We start from the raw sequence: 19555 nt of genomic DNA, 5'->3' as shown, positions 1-19555 counted from the left end.
GGTAATACCAAATTTATTAACTTGAAGTTTATTAACTTAAGCTTCAAGTTAATAGAAAATGAAAATCATTTTGATAGAATGCAAAACAGGGGAAGAAAAAAATACCAAATAACACCAGTCCTAGTAAAGATTACAAGAGGCTACATGGTGGGCCAGCCATTGGTGGAAAGGCTGGCAAAGACGGTTTCCGTATTGATGATTCTTAGTAATGGCATTAAGTCTTGCCAAAGGATTAGTTTTAGGCTCATGAGCCATGCTGGGAACATAAATGAATCAATAGAGAAAAAATAACATGTGAACATCACTAATTCCACTTTATAACTTCTGTTAATGGATAGAAAGATAGTGGCATTTGCTCAAATGACATTTCATGCCTGCCTCTCATCTCTCACCCAAACCAAAACCGCTACCCACTACTGTTTCACCATCATCTCATCAGCATTCAAAACTATAATCAAGTCCCACTTAATTTCAGCAGAAGTATGAAATGACCAAGCTGTGTTTCTTCCAGGGTTTGAGTTTTTTGAAACGAGTGCCAAGGATAACATTAATGTCAAGCAGACATTTGAGCGCCTTGTGGATATCATCTGCGACAAAATGTCAGAGAGTTTGGAGACGGATCCGGCCATCACTGCCGCAAAGCAGAACACAAGACTCAAGGAGACCCCTCCCCCACCTCAGCCCAACTGTGGCTGTTAGTGTCCTCACACCCACAGGCAGCTCTAGGGGCTTGGTTACTAACAAACGGCGTTTATAAATGGTTGATTAGCCTTCATTTATACTGCCTAATAATCATTTGAGGGAAATCTTTGATGTCAATGGCTAGTATATGCATTGAATTCTTGAGAGATTCCCTGTGTTAACATGTGGCAAATAAGTGATCTTAAATTTGTAAGGACTATCTATAAAGATCTGGTATTTGCATGTGATTTGTTATGTGTCTTCTAGGCTCTTTATGTCAGATTTCTTCTCAGATTAAGCTACTGCTGGGACCTCAGACTATAATTTCACTACAACTGACTTTTGTGCCATTCATTCTAATTGTGCTATTCACTTGAAGAAATGATAACCGAGGAATTGCTTGTGTTGGGGGTGGGGGGAGATCTCAGGAGACCTTATTTTCTTGATTCTTAATTGAAAATCAAGTGGAAATGTCCTAAGTGACCAGTTTTCTGTTGAGTTTACTATTTAGAAAATTTGTCTGTTTTTCAGTATTACTGAGGAGACCCTTGACTATAAAGAAATTAAAATATTCTGTTAAAGGCCCTTGCAAGTTTCCTAAGAGATTAATATTTACCTGACTAGAACTAGATTTAAACAATAATCTTAGTTTAAATGTTTAAGTACTACCCTAATCCAGGACCGCCGATTCCACCAAACATTCTGAATATTTGAGGCCAGTGACAGGTATCTACTGAATGTTACGCAACAAACATTTCGACCAACAAGGGTGTGGATCTCTGTAAAATGCCAAGGCTTGAGCTCCTTCCCATTCCTTAACAACTAGCTCTCCCACAACATACCCTACCCCTGTAATATACACCACTACCACCATGACTTTCTGGAACCATCACCAGTTCTTGGAATAAAACGTGTGTTGAAACATGTTAGGACATAGACTTCCTTCCCCAACCATTGCCTTCCCTTTACACCTCAGCTAACTTCTTTAATGCACTTAAAAGATATTTAAACGGTCTCGATTGCTCTCAGGTGGTAACAAAAATTTTCATCTCTAATCTTTTTCAATCCAGGTGTTCAACATAATTCTGAAGCACATTCGCATTCTGTAAGCCTTTAAACATGCTCCAGTTACTCAGAGAATACTCTTGGGAGCTTAGAAATACAGAAACACATCAGGATGCCATAAGCAATTTGAGAGAAGGAAGGAAATCATGTGAACAGCCAGATTCTTTCTTCCAGATTTCCTGAAGGCCACATGTGCACATCAAGCAAACAGATTCCCCAGCTATTCTGATAGCACTAGTGGAAAACTTGGCATCGATGTCACCACCCAGCATTGTGTACAGCTAAGACTTTAAAAAGGCAGCAAGCACATAGTGGCAGACTTAGAAGGGCAGTTGTGTTTGATGGAATTTCTCCTCTTTCAGTGCTGGTATTAAAGATGTTCTTTTCAAAAATACAGAACCTTCCCATGAAAGTATTGGCTGCAAGTTTATTGGGCAAGGATATTGATAGGAAAACATTCATATATTTAAAGAGATTTCTGCAGAATAAATGCCTACAAGTCAGGGAACTAGGTCATATACAAGAAGATGAAAATTATAGGAGAGCATTTGAGGTGTTTTAAGCATATCTATGTTATTTCTCACATTCTTAACAAGATCTATTAATTGGTAATAATTTATTTCTGTGTCCTAAAAAAGCAGGCCTAATCTTAGTGAAGATAAGAATACATTAATGCTTTATTAGATTTTTAATGGGGCAACTAGCTTCGAAATATACAGAAATTAGGAAAAGAGAAGGTGGGAGGGGCATCAACGCAGATTTGTTTGCAACAGAAGCCTGTTTGCATGGTATTGTGATATTTCTGTATCCTGAACTAGAAAGTGGCCATGTTTAATGACACAGCTGTTAAGCTCACTTTTAAAACTTGATATGAAGCAATAAAGCCAGCTCCCCTCCCACACATACATATAGATGTCAAAGGCCTAAATATGTTTCAGATGGCTTTTTCAGAAGGACCTTGATGTGTGTTATCAAATGGAAAGCAAAATAAGAGAGTAGAAAAGTAGAAGAAAAAAGTTGAGTTTTGCTCTCTCGTAAACATTTTTCCTGGAGAACTGATTGCTATGGAATTAATTGGCCCTGGGACTGAAAGAACTAAGCAAGTGACCACTTACACAGTATCAAGCATGCCAAGGTTGAACTACTTTATGCCAGTCAGGGAAGAGTGATGAAGCAACAGCCTGAGGATCATTGTCAAGGAACGTTTGATAATTTCTATTTTCCAAACGTCAGTGGAAATGGAGGCTTTCTAATTGACTCTCAGTTTTGAAACTCCCACCCTGATATAAATTTCATCGAGTGAGAAGTTTCTAGAGATTGCCATAGAGCCCAAGTGAATGAACACCTGTTTCTGCTGTGTAGCGTGAAGCAAGAGAATATTCTCTATTCCTAATTTTATCAAGAGATCCTAGTTTTAAAATCAAATATGGCAGAGGAACCAGCCAAAGGTTAACTAAGTGAGCTTCTATTTATTGGCATCAAGCTATATTACTTATAAATTGTAATTTATAAGCCTTTGGGCCATCATGCTCATGTGTGCGCACATATACACGCCCACACACACCTCCTACATTCTCCAACTCAACAGCTTAAATAGTAAAAATTGTCATTTTTACTAATGGAATAGCTAAATGTGTATTCAAAAGAATAAGATATCTTAAAAATATATGCTTGTTAGTTTATAAATTTTAGAAACCCATCTTTGTCTTTGACGCAATTTGTGTTTCAAGTATGAATTTCCCTTTCCCTGCTACCTAGCATCTCACCACCCCTACACTTTCAATTACTTTTAGAAACAAACCTTGATTGTTTTGAGGAAATATTTCTAAAAGCTTTAGTTTTTGTACATTTCTTTTTGTTTCTAACATAATTGAAAAAACTGAACTGGAAGTTATTTCATGAAATAGCTATTCCTAGAATGGTTCTGCATTTCAGCTTTTTGGGATGTGAATGGATGTAGAAGTTGCATGACATTTCTTAAGTCCTAAAATGGCAGTTTACGAGCTAGTATCACAATTACCTTCTAAGAGGAATTGCTTCAAGACAGTGAATTAGTTTATTGCTGCTACTCCCATTGAACAGCTTCTATTGCCTTGATGAATTGCTAAAGACTATATAAACAAAGAAGTTCTTACAGTTTCTCCTTAGAGTTACTTGAAGTCAGTATCCCTCTGTTGCCTGGTAAATAAGTGCTAAGATTTTTTATTTGGAAGAGGAAGTATGATAATGCCTTTAGTTGTAGCAGGAAGCTGTAGCCTTCTTATAAATATGAAGTATAAATTCTACAAAATTACAACCCAAATTATATACATCTATATAGTCAATGAACAATTATATTTCACCTACTTAACTCTTATCCAGGTTATAGTTTTTTTTGTTCATCAGATTGGTTATTTTTCAGGAACCAGTTCAAACTCCAATTCTAACTACATCTATGCTGAGAATAGACTTTCGGGTATGCAATGTTCTTTTTTAAAAGTAAAATACAGTCCACTATTAATTGAACTTTCATGAAGCAACATTAATTTTGGAACATGGTTGCTGTTAATCAGTAGCTCACTGTGACATGCTTTTCCAATGTATATCTTAGTGCTTGGTGAAGATGTACTATGTCATCCTGCAGACAACCATGTGGCATTTGTAGGACTATATTAAAAATGTATTCAGATGCTACCAAGTTATTTCAAGCCTAAGGTAGTAGCTGCATGTGAAAATTTGAAAAACTGAGGTAAATCTTATTTTAAAGTCATGACTAAAACCCTTCTAGACCAAAAAGTGTTAATTTTCATATACTATTGGAAAGCTCAATCAGCTATTTTTGGTGTGGCATATTGGGAGGTGGCCTGTTTTTCTGTCTAGAGAGTCCTTTCTCTCTACATTACAGTTTGCATGACTGGTAACTGGGACACGTTGTTCTTTTGCGTGTATGCTGGTTCAGTATGCTGTGTCAGGGTGATACATGAGCAACTAGACCCATGTGGCCTTCCTAATCACCCACTAGAGGATGTGACCTCTGCAGCTCTGCCTAGCTTTGTCTGTTTACGTATACTCCCTGTGCTTTAGCAGTTCGCCAGCAATATGGTGAAGTCTTGCTGACCAGCTTAACCATTAGTCAGTTTTTTAGAGTCCTTGATATTTTAGGTGAATTTTGACCAAAGCCAATTAAAGACATAAACCTACTTTATATTCTAGAATGAATTGAAACAAATAGGATAAAAGATGAAGTTTATGACCAGAAAAAAAGCATCTTTATTCCAACAGTACACCTAAATGGTTCTAGAAATACTATCTGTAGGACAGGGCAAAAACAGGTCTGAAATTTATCTAAAATATGTCTGCCTATTACTATTGTCATTTCATAATTTTCTTTCTTGAAACTCTTTACAGAAATGCTTGACACTCCAGTGAAATAATATTTCCCTTTGGTAGATTAAAATATTTACATTTGGGCCACACTCAAAATGTTGCCCCTCTCAACACATGCATACATGCACACATAGAAATCTATTACATGAAGGGAAATTTCCATATATGGTGCATTCTCAGTGCTAGGATAAAAGAAGCTTTTGCTGTGTTCCAACTGTAACTCATTTTGTTTAAAAAGCTCAACAGAATAGATTCTTCACACTGATTTGTGTGTCTGCACATAACTTTCATTAAAAAGAGGATAGGGAGAAAATGCATTTTGCAAAAACCATAGACAAAAGAAGTTATTTCAAAACCTCTGTCAGAGCTCAAATATTAATATCAGACCATCTAACTAAAAGACAAATCAAACTTTCTATTTTCAGTGCTTTCTATTTCGATTTTTTTTTAATTATTTCAGAGTTTTACAGCACTATTCTTACAGAATAATGAGACCAAGCATAGAAAATGACACTTAAATTTTACCATTTACCGCCTATTAACGCTATTATTGATCAAATTTCAATCAGTTATGACTTGCTAAAATGAGAATGGAGGTTACCTGTATATTTCATTCACCTGTGTTTATACTTTCCTTCATCGTGGACAATTGAGAGTTGGCTGTAATTTTATTTCTTAATGGAAATATTTTCATATTCATGTTTTGGGGGGCCAGTATCACTTAGGTTCATAAATACTGTTCTTAAAGACACAGATGGTATGTGAGCCACACAGACACTTGGCCTTTTTGGGAAGTGAGCATGACTTACATCTGTCTAGTGGTCCATACTCCTCATAAAAGTGAAGTCTGGGGATTGTTTGCTGTATCAGTATGACGGTTTTCCATGCATTGACTCATCATCCCTAGGATGTATGCTGAATGAAAACTTCCTGTAATTCCTGTTAATATATTGTTAATGTCAGATGTGATGTGATGCCGTTGGACTGTCCAAATGTACAACTATTTAATGGTGTTTGTGGAACTGAAATGTCTTAAATGTTGCATGAAATATGTTATAAAAATAGATTTGTTTTCTATTTTTCAACACCTCAGAATTGAGGGTTCATGGGCCAATAAGTGCAATATTTAATGACTTACTCAGTGTATATAAACTAGTGTGAAAAAATGAATTATAATGAATGTGTGAGATGCTTTGGATGGTTGTGTGACTTACTCAAATTATTCCTTGTAGCTGTATTTGTCTAGTGGTGCAATTTATACAGTAAATACCTTATTGGTGTCATGTGAAACTCCTCTGTGCCTACTTCAAAGTACTTTTTCCCCCCTATAAAACCAAACGTTTAGTATCTGCAAATATGTCAATTTTACCTTTTAGAATTGTGGCTTTTGTTTCAAGATAGAATGATTGTTAGTTTATTTTATATAGGCATTCCCTTGTTCGATTCAGAATTTTCATTTAGTCTCTTTAAGAGGCTAATTTAGATACCTAAGAAAATGTATCCACATAAAGAAAAGTCATTTTTATCCTTCTCAGAAATGTTGATCACATGTTCTAAGAATTTTCAACTCTTGTATTTGTATGTATATTTTATTGTAACTCAACTTTGTATTTTGTTTGCAAATTTAACACTGTCAATCCTGGGAATTTTAAAATATTGATGGCTTTTTAGGTTGTAACTAATGGTATATTCACTTCAATTCTCAATTGTCCACACCAGTTATATAACAAAAATAAGTCAGCGTTCTTAAATCATTTTGGTATGTCATCATAAACTCATATTCACCCCCAAACTCTCTTGTTAATCCCCTAGTTGGTGGCCTAGAACTTCACCAAGATGCAAAATCAAGAAATGAGGCCCCATTGCTGGATTACCAAAAACTATAAGTGATTCTGTACATGAAATTTAATGTAAGTCATCTGACTTAATTTGCCATTTCGATTTTTAAGGCAAAGTATTCATTTTAATACTGTCCTTTGCCTTTTTGTTTAGTTAGCAGAGAAAATCATAATACCCTTAGAAAGTTATATTATTCACTCAAAATGATGAAGAGTAGTTGCTTTTAGATGCCCATGGCCATCTGTACATCATATGACACCTTCAGTACTCTCTATGAAAGTTGCCTGAAATTGACATGTGAAGATGTGCCAATCATATTAAATGGCTTTGGGGTACCACTAGTGATGTGTGGACCTATTTTAACTGTGATAGCCTAAACTTTGTACTCAGCCCTCAAACCTACTGAAGAACTCAGGTGAAGGTGGGTGAAACAGGGAGATGAGAGATGACTTTGTGCCAAATTTAAAAAAAAAAATGTAAGCAGGTAGTCAACATTAGAATAATAATTTAAGGGTGTGTTTAAGTGTTTAGTTAGTTATCACACAGTTATTGAATACCATGTGATCAGTGCTATGGAATCAAACGTGGAAAAGGTATGGCTCTGGCCTCTAATAAATTCAATGACTGAAGCAGGAGGAAAAATGCCAGGATACCATCTAAATGCTGTTATGTCAGGATATTGGCGCACCGAGAATGAGAGACCTATAAGAACTGGAAGAGTCAAAGATGGCTCAATTGAAGAGGTCAGAGTTAGCTGTGAGGAGATTGTGCCAAGAAAATAAGTGGGAAAGGTTACAGTATGTTTCCTATGAATGGAAGGGTGATGAAGTTGGCAGCTATAAATCATTGCTTTTTTCCAGAGAACCAAACTGACCCTCTGAAACCCATCAAGTTACCCTCGTTTGTTTCTCTTTTTGTCTCCATGAGGAAAACAAGCTGTAGCATCATATTTGTCTGTGCTGAGCAGCCTCAGACTTGGCTACAAAACACAAACTGCTTTAAAACCACATTAGAACAGTTGATTTAGACATTTTGCTCATGCACCAAACCACAAGACATTGTTTAATCCAGCGTCAACCAGGCAGATGTGCACCCAGAGATTTTTCTGTAGTTCTATGTTTCCCATAAAGGGTGTTGGAAAGTGCACAGATGAAGACCCTCCTTTGTAACGGGCACTTTTGGCTCCTTCTTAGTGACTGCACTGAGCTCTTCTTGAGAAAATATTGAGTAATAGCTTAATGCTTTCATATAGTGATCATGACGTTTAGTCGAAAACTGCTGCACAGCAAATATTGTGACTCTTTTTGTGTCCTGGGAGCTCTTGTCTGGATTTAAAGCTATAAAGTGTATTCACATTGTGAAGTTCTAATTCTCTTTATTGAAATTAATTGTGTAAAAACTGTATGTGTTTTACTAGGTATTAAGTTTGTGAATTCTGTATAGAAAGTGGTTTTTGTTCTTTGGGTTTATCTTGTTTTATTTTTTGGAGATTATAATAAATATCTAAGAGACTATATTCCTGAATTTATCAGCCTTAGTTTGATCATTTTTTCATCACCTTTTAATTTATATTATTATTTTGTTGTTGTTGTCCCAGGATGCCTATTTCTATTTTTTGTTACCTCCCTCTTTCAGACACAACACTGAACTTAAACTAGAGACATTTTTATTTAGGGTTATGAGTTTCCAACATGTGGATTTGGACTTAGGCATAGGAGTCAATTCTAATATTTGCAATCTTTTAAGGCAGGTAACTTTTTATACCTGACTGCATTCCAGTTACAGAGCTCTTAGTTTAAGCTCGAGAATAGTTGCTAAGATATTAAAATGTCCCCTCTGCTAACTAAAGACTATGTGTCCCTGTATATGAAATTCAGAGTGCAATGATCATGTAGGTTCCTTACTGATACAGCCTGGGAAAGGAGCATTCAACAGGGACAACACATGAATGAGATGTGTGAGTGGCATGAGCTTTGATTAATGCATGATGTGTGATGTAGTGATGCTTCAGATGCTGTGCAGCTTTGCCTTGGTCTTGGATCTCAAGGTATGGTGAAGTACCCAGCTGTCAACCTATTTGCATCACAGAGGATTCACTACAAATTTTGAGATCCCTTAGTGTTCTAATTGTGCCACCAGCTCTATTTCTACACATTTCCTTCCAAATATGCCTCTCGGGGCTATTTCTAGGACCCTACACTAAAAAAAACCCAAGTGAGAAGGTTCCAGAAATACCCACAGATTCACGTGGGTCCACATAGGTTCCTGAACTGAATTCAGTTACAAAAGATACACTGACACAGGTAGACAAAGCAGGTAACATGCAAAGAAAAAAAATTAAGGAAAATATAAATTAAGGGATTTCCAATTATTGTCAACGAACATTTACAGAATGTCTCCTATATGCTAATTTCTCAGTATACATGAAAACACACAGTATCCTGACCCTCAATGAACTCATACAATTGTGATAGAGGAAAATGTGTAAGTTAATATTAATAAAATACTACAATTTACAAATTTAATATTCCTTAATATTTGTGTCTAATACTTGAAATGAAATTTAGAGATTTGTTTTATTCTAAAATAGCTCACAAAAAAAGTCTTTTTTGAAATGTTATAAACACATTTTTTTAGAAAATAGTACTCTACCTCCAGATAAACTGATAAAGAACCTTGCCAGTGGCAAGACCTCAGAAGAACGACATACGCTTCCTGCTCCTCCTGAGGTTCCTATAGCCAAAGCAGTTCCAAACGGTTTTAGCAAGAATTCCCCTCTACTATCACTTCTCAGTAATAACCCCCTGGCTTTGAATTCATTTGAAAAAACGAAGCTACTATGTGTCTATTGCTTTCTCAATAATATTGAGAAGGTAGACGTAGAAAGAATACATATGTCACCCTATTGGACTTAAAAAGGACCTCTTTTAAATGAAAGGTCACGTGGCAGTCTCTGGTCTTTGGACATTTTTCAGGAACACTCGGCCTCTTGATTCTTTGATTTCTCTTCTAATTTTCTTTTTACTTTGCCCCACACTCACCAAGTCCAAGGAAGCTTTAGCTTGATGTAGTAAGTAGTCTGACCATCCAAATTTCTTTTTCTATTCAATTGTCTATGCCCAAAGTCTTTTACCACTAGAGTTTGTCTTTCTAAATTCCAAATCTCAATTTCAAGTACAAATTATGTTCTCTATGTTCTCTATTTTTTTAGTGTATTGTCTCTCAAAGCAATTCTACTGAGTGAATGGAAGAAAGGCAAAGAGTATACACAATATAAGGCAGGCAGGCCCTGGAAGAAAATCTGGATTTTTCAAAACAATATTCTACGAAGACGATAATTACATACAATTTGATAATTTGATTGTGTTTCATACAAATACTGTGAAAGCACAGAAGAGGGGCAATTATTCAAAATTGGAGACAAGTATTACTATGTTCAAAGAAGCCTTACTAGAAGAAATGATGACTGCACTAAAATAGATAGGAGATGTAGGACTTATGCAGGGGTAGAAGTGGAAGAAGGTTCTTCCAAACAGGGAACAGCAAATGCAAACAGGTGTAGCAGGGAGAGCGTATTTCTAGAACTCCAAACCATTCATATAAGTGATCACAGGGCAGATGAAAAGGAAAAGGGGGCCCAAGGCTGATGTCATGACACTTGTTTGAAATGCTTTAGAAGTCTGTATTTCATTCTCCAGCTGTGAAAATTTCTTGAAGAAATTTAAGCAAAGTAGTAGTTTGATCAGAATTGAATTTTAAAAGGTCACTTAAATGACAATATGAGAAATGGACTAAAAGGAGGCAATAGTGAAAACAAAAGAAAACAAGAACTGGAAAATTATTATGGTCATCTAGCAGTTAAATGCCCAAATTAAAGGTAGCTCAGCAGTGGTCAAAAGTAGGGGATATGTGATAGTTGAATTCAGAAGGTAGATAATGGTTACCAATGAGATTCAAAAAAAGTGAGAACTAGAAATCAGGGATGACCCTGAGGCTTCTGTCTCAGTATATGAGGTAGATATTAGTGACATTAACCAAAAGAAAGTGCAGGTTCTGGTTCAAAAGGGCGATATAGGAAGATTCTGAACTCCCCTCACTCCATGAATACACTGAATCTGAAGTTACATGTGGAATAACTTCCTCTGAAAAGAAAACTAAAAACTATCTGAATGATCCCCTACACATTAGGAAAATGAGAAAGAAAAAACACACTGACATGGATAGGAGAAGCTGAGACACAGTATCACCATAAACTCCACCCTGGGCTTGGCAACCCACGGTTGGAAGGCAACTCAAAACCTGAAGTTTCTCCCTGTAGAGAGAAGGGGTAAAACCCCACATTGAGCACCCCAACAATTGAGATAAGCCCCCAAAACATTTAGCTTTGTAAAACAGGATTCATGTCCAAGAGTCCCACAAGGCTATAGCGAACACATAAAGCTCTTAAAGGGCTCTGGGAGCAGTTCAGTGGCAGCTGATTGAGAGGTACCCAAACTTTATGTGAAAGAGGCTTATATCTTAAAGCAACAGCTTGAAGGGCAGGCATCTAATTTAACACACAACTCTAGGTGTGTTGGGGTACTTTCCAGAGATGGAGGCTGGTGTGTACCATCTTTGTACTCTCCCTCTACTATACTCCAGCTTGGCAGTATCTGGTAGAAAGGAGCTTTTACTTTACTGTTATTCCAATTTTGGCAGCTCTTGCCTACCTCTAAATTACCTGGCTCTAGTGGCAGCAGGGCTTATGCTTGAGGATCCCACAGAACTATAACCAATGGATAAAGAGTTACCAGATAACTATCACCCCCAAAGCACAGCAAGAGGCAAACGACAGGCATCCAATCTTGCTGTGAAAGGGTTTATCTTTATAGCTGCACCTGAGTGGCAGGCTTTTAATTACACACACATCTAAGGGCCCACTGCAATGCCCTCCAGAAACCTCAGAGGGCAGGCACTGTCTTTGCACTCTCCTTCTGCCATGCTCCAGATGTCAATATCTCTGAGTGGGACTTAAGTGTGTATATTACGCCCTGTTTTCTACATCTGATGCCTCAGTTTTTGTGGCTTCCACCCAAAGGACTCCTTGATTGATTAGCTCTGGTGGCCAGCAGGGCTTGCATTCCTGGGTCACATGGAACACTAACAAATGGAGAGGCTGTTCTTGGTAAGCTACCACCCCCAGGGCACAGTGCAGACAGCAAAATGAAACTCATCCTTATTCTTTCTGTGAAAGAGATATTTACTTCTCCTGGAGCTTTAGTGTAAGGGGCAGAATTCTAGTTTTGCACACATATAGGGGACAAATGAGGTTCGCTTCAGGGACAGAGACAATGCGGTGCAATTTTGTATTTTCCCTTTGTCTCAATCTAGGCGATAAGTTATCCCAAAAAAGACCTTGTATAGTCATCTGGTGCCCAAATTTTTGCAACTGCTGCCCAGGGGACACCCTTGGATTACATACATGGATCTTCTGGCCAGCAGGACTTATGCTTGTTGTCCAACAAATCTACATATATTTACATACCTTAAAAGCTGCTGCCTGAGGATCTTGCTTCCAATCAGTCTGAATCTAGGTGTTGACTGAGATACGTCCCTTTAGGACACTGACACCATCAACTACTGGGATTCATTAAAAATAAAAATTACTGCTTGGACAACCACAAAGTTTTGAAAGACAACAATAAGCTAGGGCAGGGTTGAAAAATGAGGTTCATCTTCTAAACAAGAATACTTCATATCAAGAGTGGGAGAGGTGGCTGTTTTACTATGCAGGGAAACTAAGAAAGTCAAGCAAAAGAACAAAGGAATATGCTCCGATAAAACAAAAACTTAAAAAAAAAAATGATTTACCTGATAGTTAAAAATAATGCCCACAAAGTTGCTCACTGAACACCAGAAAAGAATGGATGCACATAGTGAGAACTTCAATAAAGAGATAGAAAATATAAGTATCAAACAGAAGCCACAGAGCTAAAGAATACAATACCCAAACTAAAAAATATATACTATGGGGGTTCAACAACAGACTAGATAAAGCAGAAAAAGGATCAGTGAACTCAAAGACAGGGCACTGGAATTCATCCAATCAGAGCAGCAAAAAGAAAAAAAACATTTAAAAGGAAAGATAACTTAAGACACTTAAAGGACAACATCAAGCAGACCAATATTCACGCTAGAGGGTTCCCAGAAGGAAAAGAAAGAGAAAAGTTTAAACAACATATTTAAATAATGGTTAGGTTCCAGTCAAGACGACAAAGTAGGTAAACATTGTGCTTACCTTCTCCCATGACATCAAAATTACAACAAATTATAGAACAATCAACCTTGCAAATGATTTGAGGACTAGCTGAACAGAACTCCTATAACTGAAGATATAAAAAAAAGAAGCCACATCAAGACTGGTAGGAGGGGCAGAGATGTGAAAGAAGTTAGTCCCACACCCATGTGTAGTGGTTGAGAATTTGGGGGAAATCTTGGCTGCAGAGGTCCCTCCTGAGGAACAAGGGGTCCCAGCCCCACAACAGGCTCCCCAGCCCAGAATTCCAGTGTCAGGAAGAATAATCCCCACAACATCTGCCTGTGAAAATCAGCAAAGATTCCATCTAGGCAAGATAGAGGGTGGCTGGAGACCCAGCCTCTTAAAAGGCCCTCACACAGATTCACTCAATCACAAACCCCACCCTAAGCTTCAGTGAAGGGATAGCAACTTTAAAGATACTAGAGACATATGGGGAGAAATGGAATTGTATGGCTTCAAGGTAAGAGTTGGTTGGAGAACTGCTATTATTCTTGAGTTGAGCCCTTCCCCCCCACAAAGCCTATAGGCACAGAGGACACCAAATCTAATTCTAATCATTAACATGGTAAACACTGCTCACCCCACCCTGGTGACTCCCTGAGACCCTGATCCACCCAACTCAGACACCACCTGAGGCTCTTTCTGGAAGTCAAACTTGGACCTTGCTACAGACTTTCTGAAAAACTCCCAAAGGCATGCAGACAACAGGCAGGTGGTAGCTGGCTTTGGTGTGCCCTGTGCCTCTTGCTAAGTGGCCCCAGGATCACACTGGAGGCAGCCGGCCTCAGGTCACAGAATGGTCACATGCCTCCAGGTCTAGTACAGGCAGCTTTCTGACTGTGGATTACTGTGTAGCTCCTACCAGGTGGCCCTGGGCCAAGCATAGGAAGAAGCTAACATTGGCCTACACAGAAACCTCTTCCAAGAGGCCCTAGAACCAAAACAACTGGTGGTCAGCTTCAGACCACAGCAGAGCACCACCCTTCTAGCTCCACAAATGGCCCACACAAAGGGTGATCTCAGTAGGTACCAGAGCCCTGGTGAGGCAAATCCTGCCCTGTGGTGTCACACCCCACACCACAACTCATTCACTGTGGCCATGGCCAATCCTCATATCTAGTCAGCCCAAGGGTCGACCTCATCCACAGACATGCCAACAGCAATTATGGCTCAATTACAATAGGAGGACACACACAACCCACATAAGGGACATTCCTGAAGCACCCAGCTCAGGTGACTAGGGAGACTGTGCCACCAGGCCCCATGGGATACCCTGCCAAGACTAGGAGACATAGCAGATCTACATACTACAAGGAAACAAACACAGAAAGGTAGCCAAAATTAGGAGACAAAGAAACATGTCCCAAAAGAAAGAAAAAGAGAAAACATTGGAACAAAAAAAAACCATAGAAACCATTTTTAAAAAATCAGAAATGAAGAATAACTGAAATGAAGAATACTCTAGAGGGAATCAATAGCAGATTAGATGAAGCAGGGGATCAAATCAGTGACTTAGATGACAAGGTAGCAGAAAACATTTAATTAGAAAAGAAAAAAAAAAGTCCCCCAAATGATGACAGTTTAAACAGTTTAAAGAACCTCTGGGACAACATCACTCATAACAACATTCACATCATAGAAGTACCAGAAGGAGGAGAGAGAGAAAAACGGGATTGAAAATCTATGTGAAGAAATGGTGGAAGTTTTCCCTAACCTACCAAAGAAAATAGACACACAAGTCCAGGAAGCACTGAGCCCCAAACAACATGAACTCAAAGAGGCCCACACTAAGACGTAACATAATTAAAATGCCAATGTTAAATACAAAGAAAATCTTAAAAGCATCAAGAGGAAAGCAATTAGTTACCTACGAGGCAGCTCCCATAAGACTGTCAGCTGATGTCTCGACATAAACTTTGCAGGCCAGAAGAGATTCGCAGGAAATATTCAAAGTAATCAAAAGCAAGAACCCATAACCCAGGCTATACCCAACAAGACTATCATTTAAAATTAACAAGGAGATAAAGAGTTTCTTGGACAAGAAAAGTTAAAGAAATTCAACACCACCAAACCAATGATAAAAAAATAAATAAAAGGGACTTCTTTAAGAAGAAAACATTTTTAAAAGAACACAAACATGAATAAAATGGCAATAACTGTACCTATCAACAGTCACTTTAAATGTAAATGAATTAAATACTCCAATCAAAAGACAGAGTAGCTGAAGAAAGAAAACAATACCATATGCTGTCTACAAGAGATCCACTTCAGACTGAAAGACACACAGAAACTAAAAGTAAAAAAATGAAAAAATATATTTCAGGCAATCAAAAAAAAAAAAGCGGCACTGTCAATACTCACAACAAACAAAATAGATTTCTATAAAATAGACAAAGAGAAACATTTCATAATGATAAGGAGATCACACCAACAAGAAAATATAACTCTTGTAAACATTTATGAACACAACATAGGAGCTAAAAACACTGTCCTTAAGATCAGGAACAAATCAAGATGTTTGCTTTCACCAATTTTAGTCGATAGAATATTAGAACTCTTAACCACGGCAATCAGAAAATAAATAAAAGGCACCCAACTTGGAAAGGAAGAAGTAAAACACATTATTTTCAGATGACAAACCATATTGAGAGAACCCTAAAGTTTCCACCAAAAAAACAATTAGAACTGATAAATTCAATAAATATAAAATTAATATTCAGAAATCTGTCGCATTTTTATACACCAATAATGAACTATCAGAAAAAGAAATTCAGAAAAAATCCCATTTACAATTGCATTGAAAACAATAATAAATTTAACGAAGGAGGTAAAAGATGTATACTTGGAAAATTATAATGCATCGACAAAAGAAACTGAAGATACAAATAAATAGAAACATATCATGCTCATGGATAGGAAGATTTAAAATTGTTAAAATGTCCATATTAACCAATGAAATCTTTAGATTCAATGTGATGTCTATTAAACTATCAATGGTATTTTTTTTCACAGAACTAGAATAATCCTAAAATTTATATGGAATCATAAAAGCCCCCAAATAGCCATGGTAATCTTGAGAAAGAGAATGAAGCTGGAGGTATTACTCTACCTGGTATCAACGTATACTACAAGGCTATAGTAATCACAACAGCATGTTACTGGCATAAAAACAGACACATAGATCAATGGAATAAAATAGAGAGCCTAGAAATAAACCCATGCCTATTTGGTCAATTAATCTTTGAAAAAGGAGGCAAAAATATACAGTGGGGTAAAGACAGTCTCTTCAACAAATGGTGTTGGGAAAACTGGATGGATACATGCAAAAAAAAAAAAAAAGTGAAACTAGACCACTTTCTTATACCATACACGATAAACTCAAATTGTTTAAAGACTTAAATGTAAGCCCTAAACCATACAACTCCTAGAAGAAAACCTAGGCAGTAAACTCTAGACATTGCTCTCAGTAATTATTATTGTTTGAATATATCTCCTTGGGCAAGAGAAATGAAAGAAAAAATAAACAAATGGGACTACATAAAGCTAAAAAATTTTTGCACAGCAAAGGAAATCAGTGATAAAATAAAGAGACAACCCAATAGGGGGTTAATATTAAAAATTTATAAAGAATTTATACAACTTAACACCAGACAAACAAACGATCCAACTAAAAAATGGGCAAAAGACCTGACTAGACATTTTCCAAAGAGAAAATACATAGTTATTACAATATTATTGAATATACCATACAGATGGCCAATAGACACAAAATAATGCTCAACAGCACTAATCAAAGAAATTCAAATTAAAATCACAATGTGATATTACCTCACACCTATCAGAATGACTATTATCAACGAATCAACAAACAAGTGTTGGCAAAATGTGAAGAAAAGGGAACCCTCGTACACTATTGGTGAGATTGGAAATTAGTACAGTCACTATGAAAAACAATATGGAGTTTTCTCAAAAAATTAAAACTACAACTAAATATGACCCAGCAATTCTAATTCTAGGTATTCATCTGAAAAAATAGAAAACACTAATTCGAAAAGATATATGCATTCCTATGTTCACTGCAACATTATTTACAATAAATATGATACAGAAGCAAACTAAATGCCCATCAATAGATAATTGGATAAAGAAGTGGTATATGTATACAATGGAATGTTACTCAGCTATAAAAAAAAAAAAATGAAATCTTACCATTTGCAACAAAATAGATGGACCTATTTTGTCCTAGCTGGTATTGTGCTAAGTGAAATAAGTCAGACAGAAAGACAAATACCATATTTTACTTATATGTGAAGTCTAAAGAACAAAATAAATGAACACAGAACAAAAACAGATTCAAATACAGAGAACAAACTGATGGTTGCCAGATAGGAGGGTGATTGGGGGATGGATAAAAAATGGTAAAGAATTAAGAAGTACAAATTGATAGTAACGAAATAGTCATGTGTTTGTATAGCATAACGTAGGGAATATATTCAATAATATTGTAATAACTATGTATGGAGCCAGGTGGCTACTAAACTTATCAGGGTAATCATTTCGTAAATTATACAAATATCTAACTACTATACTGTATACATGAAACTAATACAATATTAATGTCATCTGTATTTGAAAAATAAAAAAAGAACAAATTCTGTTATCAAATTAGACACAGGATGTAGAATACAGCATAGGGAATATAGTCAATAATATTTTAATAACTATATATGATGCCAAATGGGTACTGGACTTATTGAGGTAATCAATTCATAAGTTATATCACTATTTTGTGCATCTGAAACTAATATATTGCATGTCAACTGTAATTGAAAAAAGGAACAAATTATTATAAAAATAATCAAAAATGTAAGGTACAGCATAAGGAATATAGTCAATAATGTAATAACTGTGTATGGTGTCAAATGGGTACTAGACTTATTGGGGTGTCACTTCATAAGTTATACAAATGCCTAATTACTATTTTGTATCCCTGAAACTAAATATATTATATGCCAACTGTAATTTAAAAATTAAATAATATATTTTTAAAAATAAAGAAAAATTGCTAAAAACTTCCAATCTGGGTAGAGAAACAGACATTGAGATCCACAAAGTACAGAGTTTCAGATAAGTTGAACCCAAACAGACTCACACTGACAGAATTAGAATGACAAAAGTTAAAGACAAGAGAATCTTAAGAGCATCAAGAGAAAAACAACTTGGATACAAAGGAAACTGACAGACTATTATATTTTTCAGCCGATTTTGTAAGCCAAAAGAAAATGGTGTGATATATTCATAGAGCTGAAAGAAAAACTTTTCAACCAATAAGACTTTAGATGGCAAAATTATATTCAGAATTAAAGGATTACTTTCCAGACAAGCTAAATATACAGGAGTTCATCACCACTAAATTGTCCTCGCTTGAAATGTTAAAGAGGCATCTTTAAGCTGAAAATAAAAGGTGCCGATTAGTAACAGAAAAATATATGAAAATATAAATCTCATTGGTAAAGAAAAATAAACTGTAAAATTTAGAATAATCTAATGTAAAGGTGATATATGAATTAACCATAAAGCTAGTGTGAAGCTTAAAAGACAAAAGTAGTAAAAATAATTAACTAGAATAAATAGTAAATATACAAGATAAAAAGATCTAAAATGTGACATTAAAAACATAACATTTAAGGGGAAAGTAAAATTGCAGAGCTTTAGAATGCATTCAAACTTTAGTTGTCAACTTAAAATCCACTATTATAAATATAAGTTGATTAAAGCCTCATGGTAACCACAAAGTAAAAACCTACAATAGAAACACAAAGAGAAAGAGAAAGGGATCTAAGCATACCACTACAGAAAATTATTAAATCACAAAGCAAGAGAGTGAAAGAAACAGAGAAACTATAAACAGCTGGAAAGCAATTAACAAAATAGCAGTAAGTACATACCTATCAATAATTACTTTTAAACAAAGGAACTAAATCTCCATTCAAAAGACAGACTGGTTGAATGAATTTTAAAAAGCCACATCCATATGCTGCTTATATGACACTTCAGCTGTAAGGGCACACATTGACAAAGTGAAGGGATGAAAAAAAGATATTCCAGGCAAACAAAAAACAAAAGAAAGCTGGGGTTGCTACATTTATGAGACAAAATAGACTTAAAAAGAAAGACTTTAGAAGTTCAAAAATGGTATAGATGATAGAGGCTTTGTTTATCCCCTCTTACGACAAAATCAAAGTTGTGATGGAAACACATAGCAAACAGCAAGCAGAGTCACCTGGAGCCTAGGTGAACAGAAGC

General features: G+C 36.2%; 1 protein-coding gene across 2 annotated transcripts in view; it reads left to right on the top strand.

Annotated features, from left to right (window-relative positions):
- Nucleotides 1-1143, top strand: part of RAB3C (RAB3C, member RAS oncogene family) — a 223274-nt gene extending 222131 nt beyond the window's left edge. Inside the window, exon 5 of one of the 2 annotated variants that reach the window (XM_036225702.1) lies at nucleotides 512-1143. In XM_036225702.1, coding sequence (XP_036081595.1) covers nucleotides 512-699 — 188 coding nt within the window. In that variant the 3' untranslated portion in view covers nucleotides 700-1143. The remainder of the gene's footprint in view (nucleotides 1-511) is intronic. The other variant, XM_036225701.1, reaches the window with a different exon arrangement.
- The last annotated feature ends 18412 nt before the right edge of the window (nucleotides 1144-19555 follow it).

This window comes from Rousettus aegyptiacus, unplaced genomic scaffold (genome assembly GCF_014176215.1).
Source record: "Rousettus aegyptiacus isolate mRouAeg1 unplaced genomic scaffold, mRouAeg1.p scaffold_m13_p_8, whole genome shotgun sequence".
In the NCBI taxonomy this organism is placed as follows: Eukaryota; Metazoa; Chordata; class Mammalia; order Chiroptera; family Pteropodidae; genus Rousettus; species Rousettus aegyptiacus.
The sequence above is the reverse complement of the archived record's forward strand: the minus strand, read 5'-3'. Positions and strand labels throughout refer to the sequence as shown.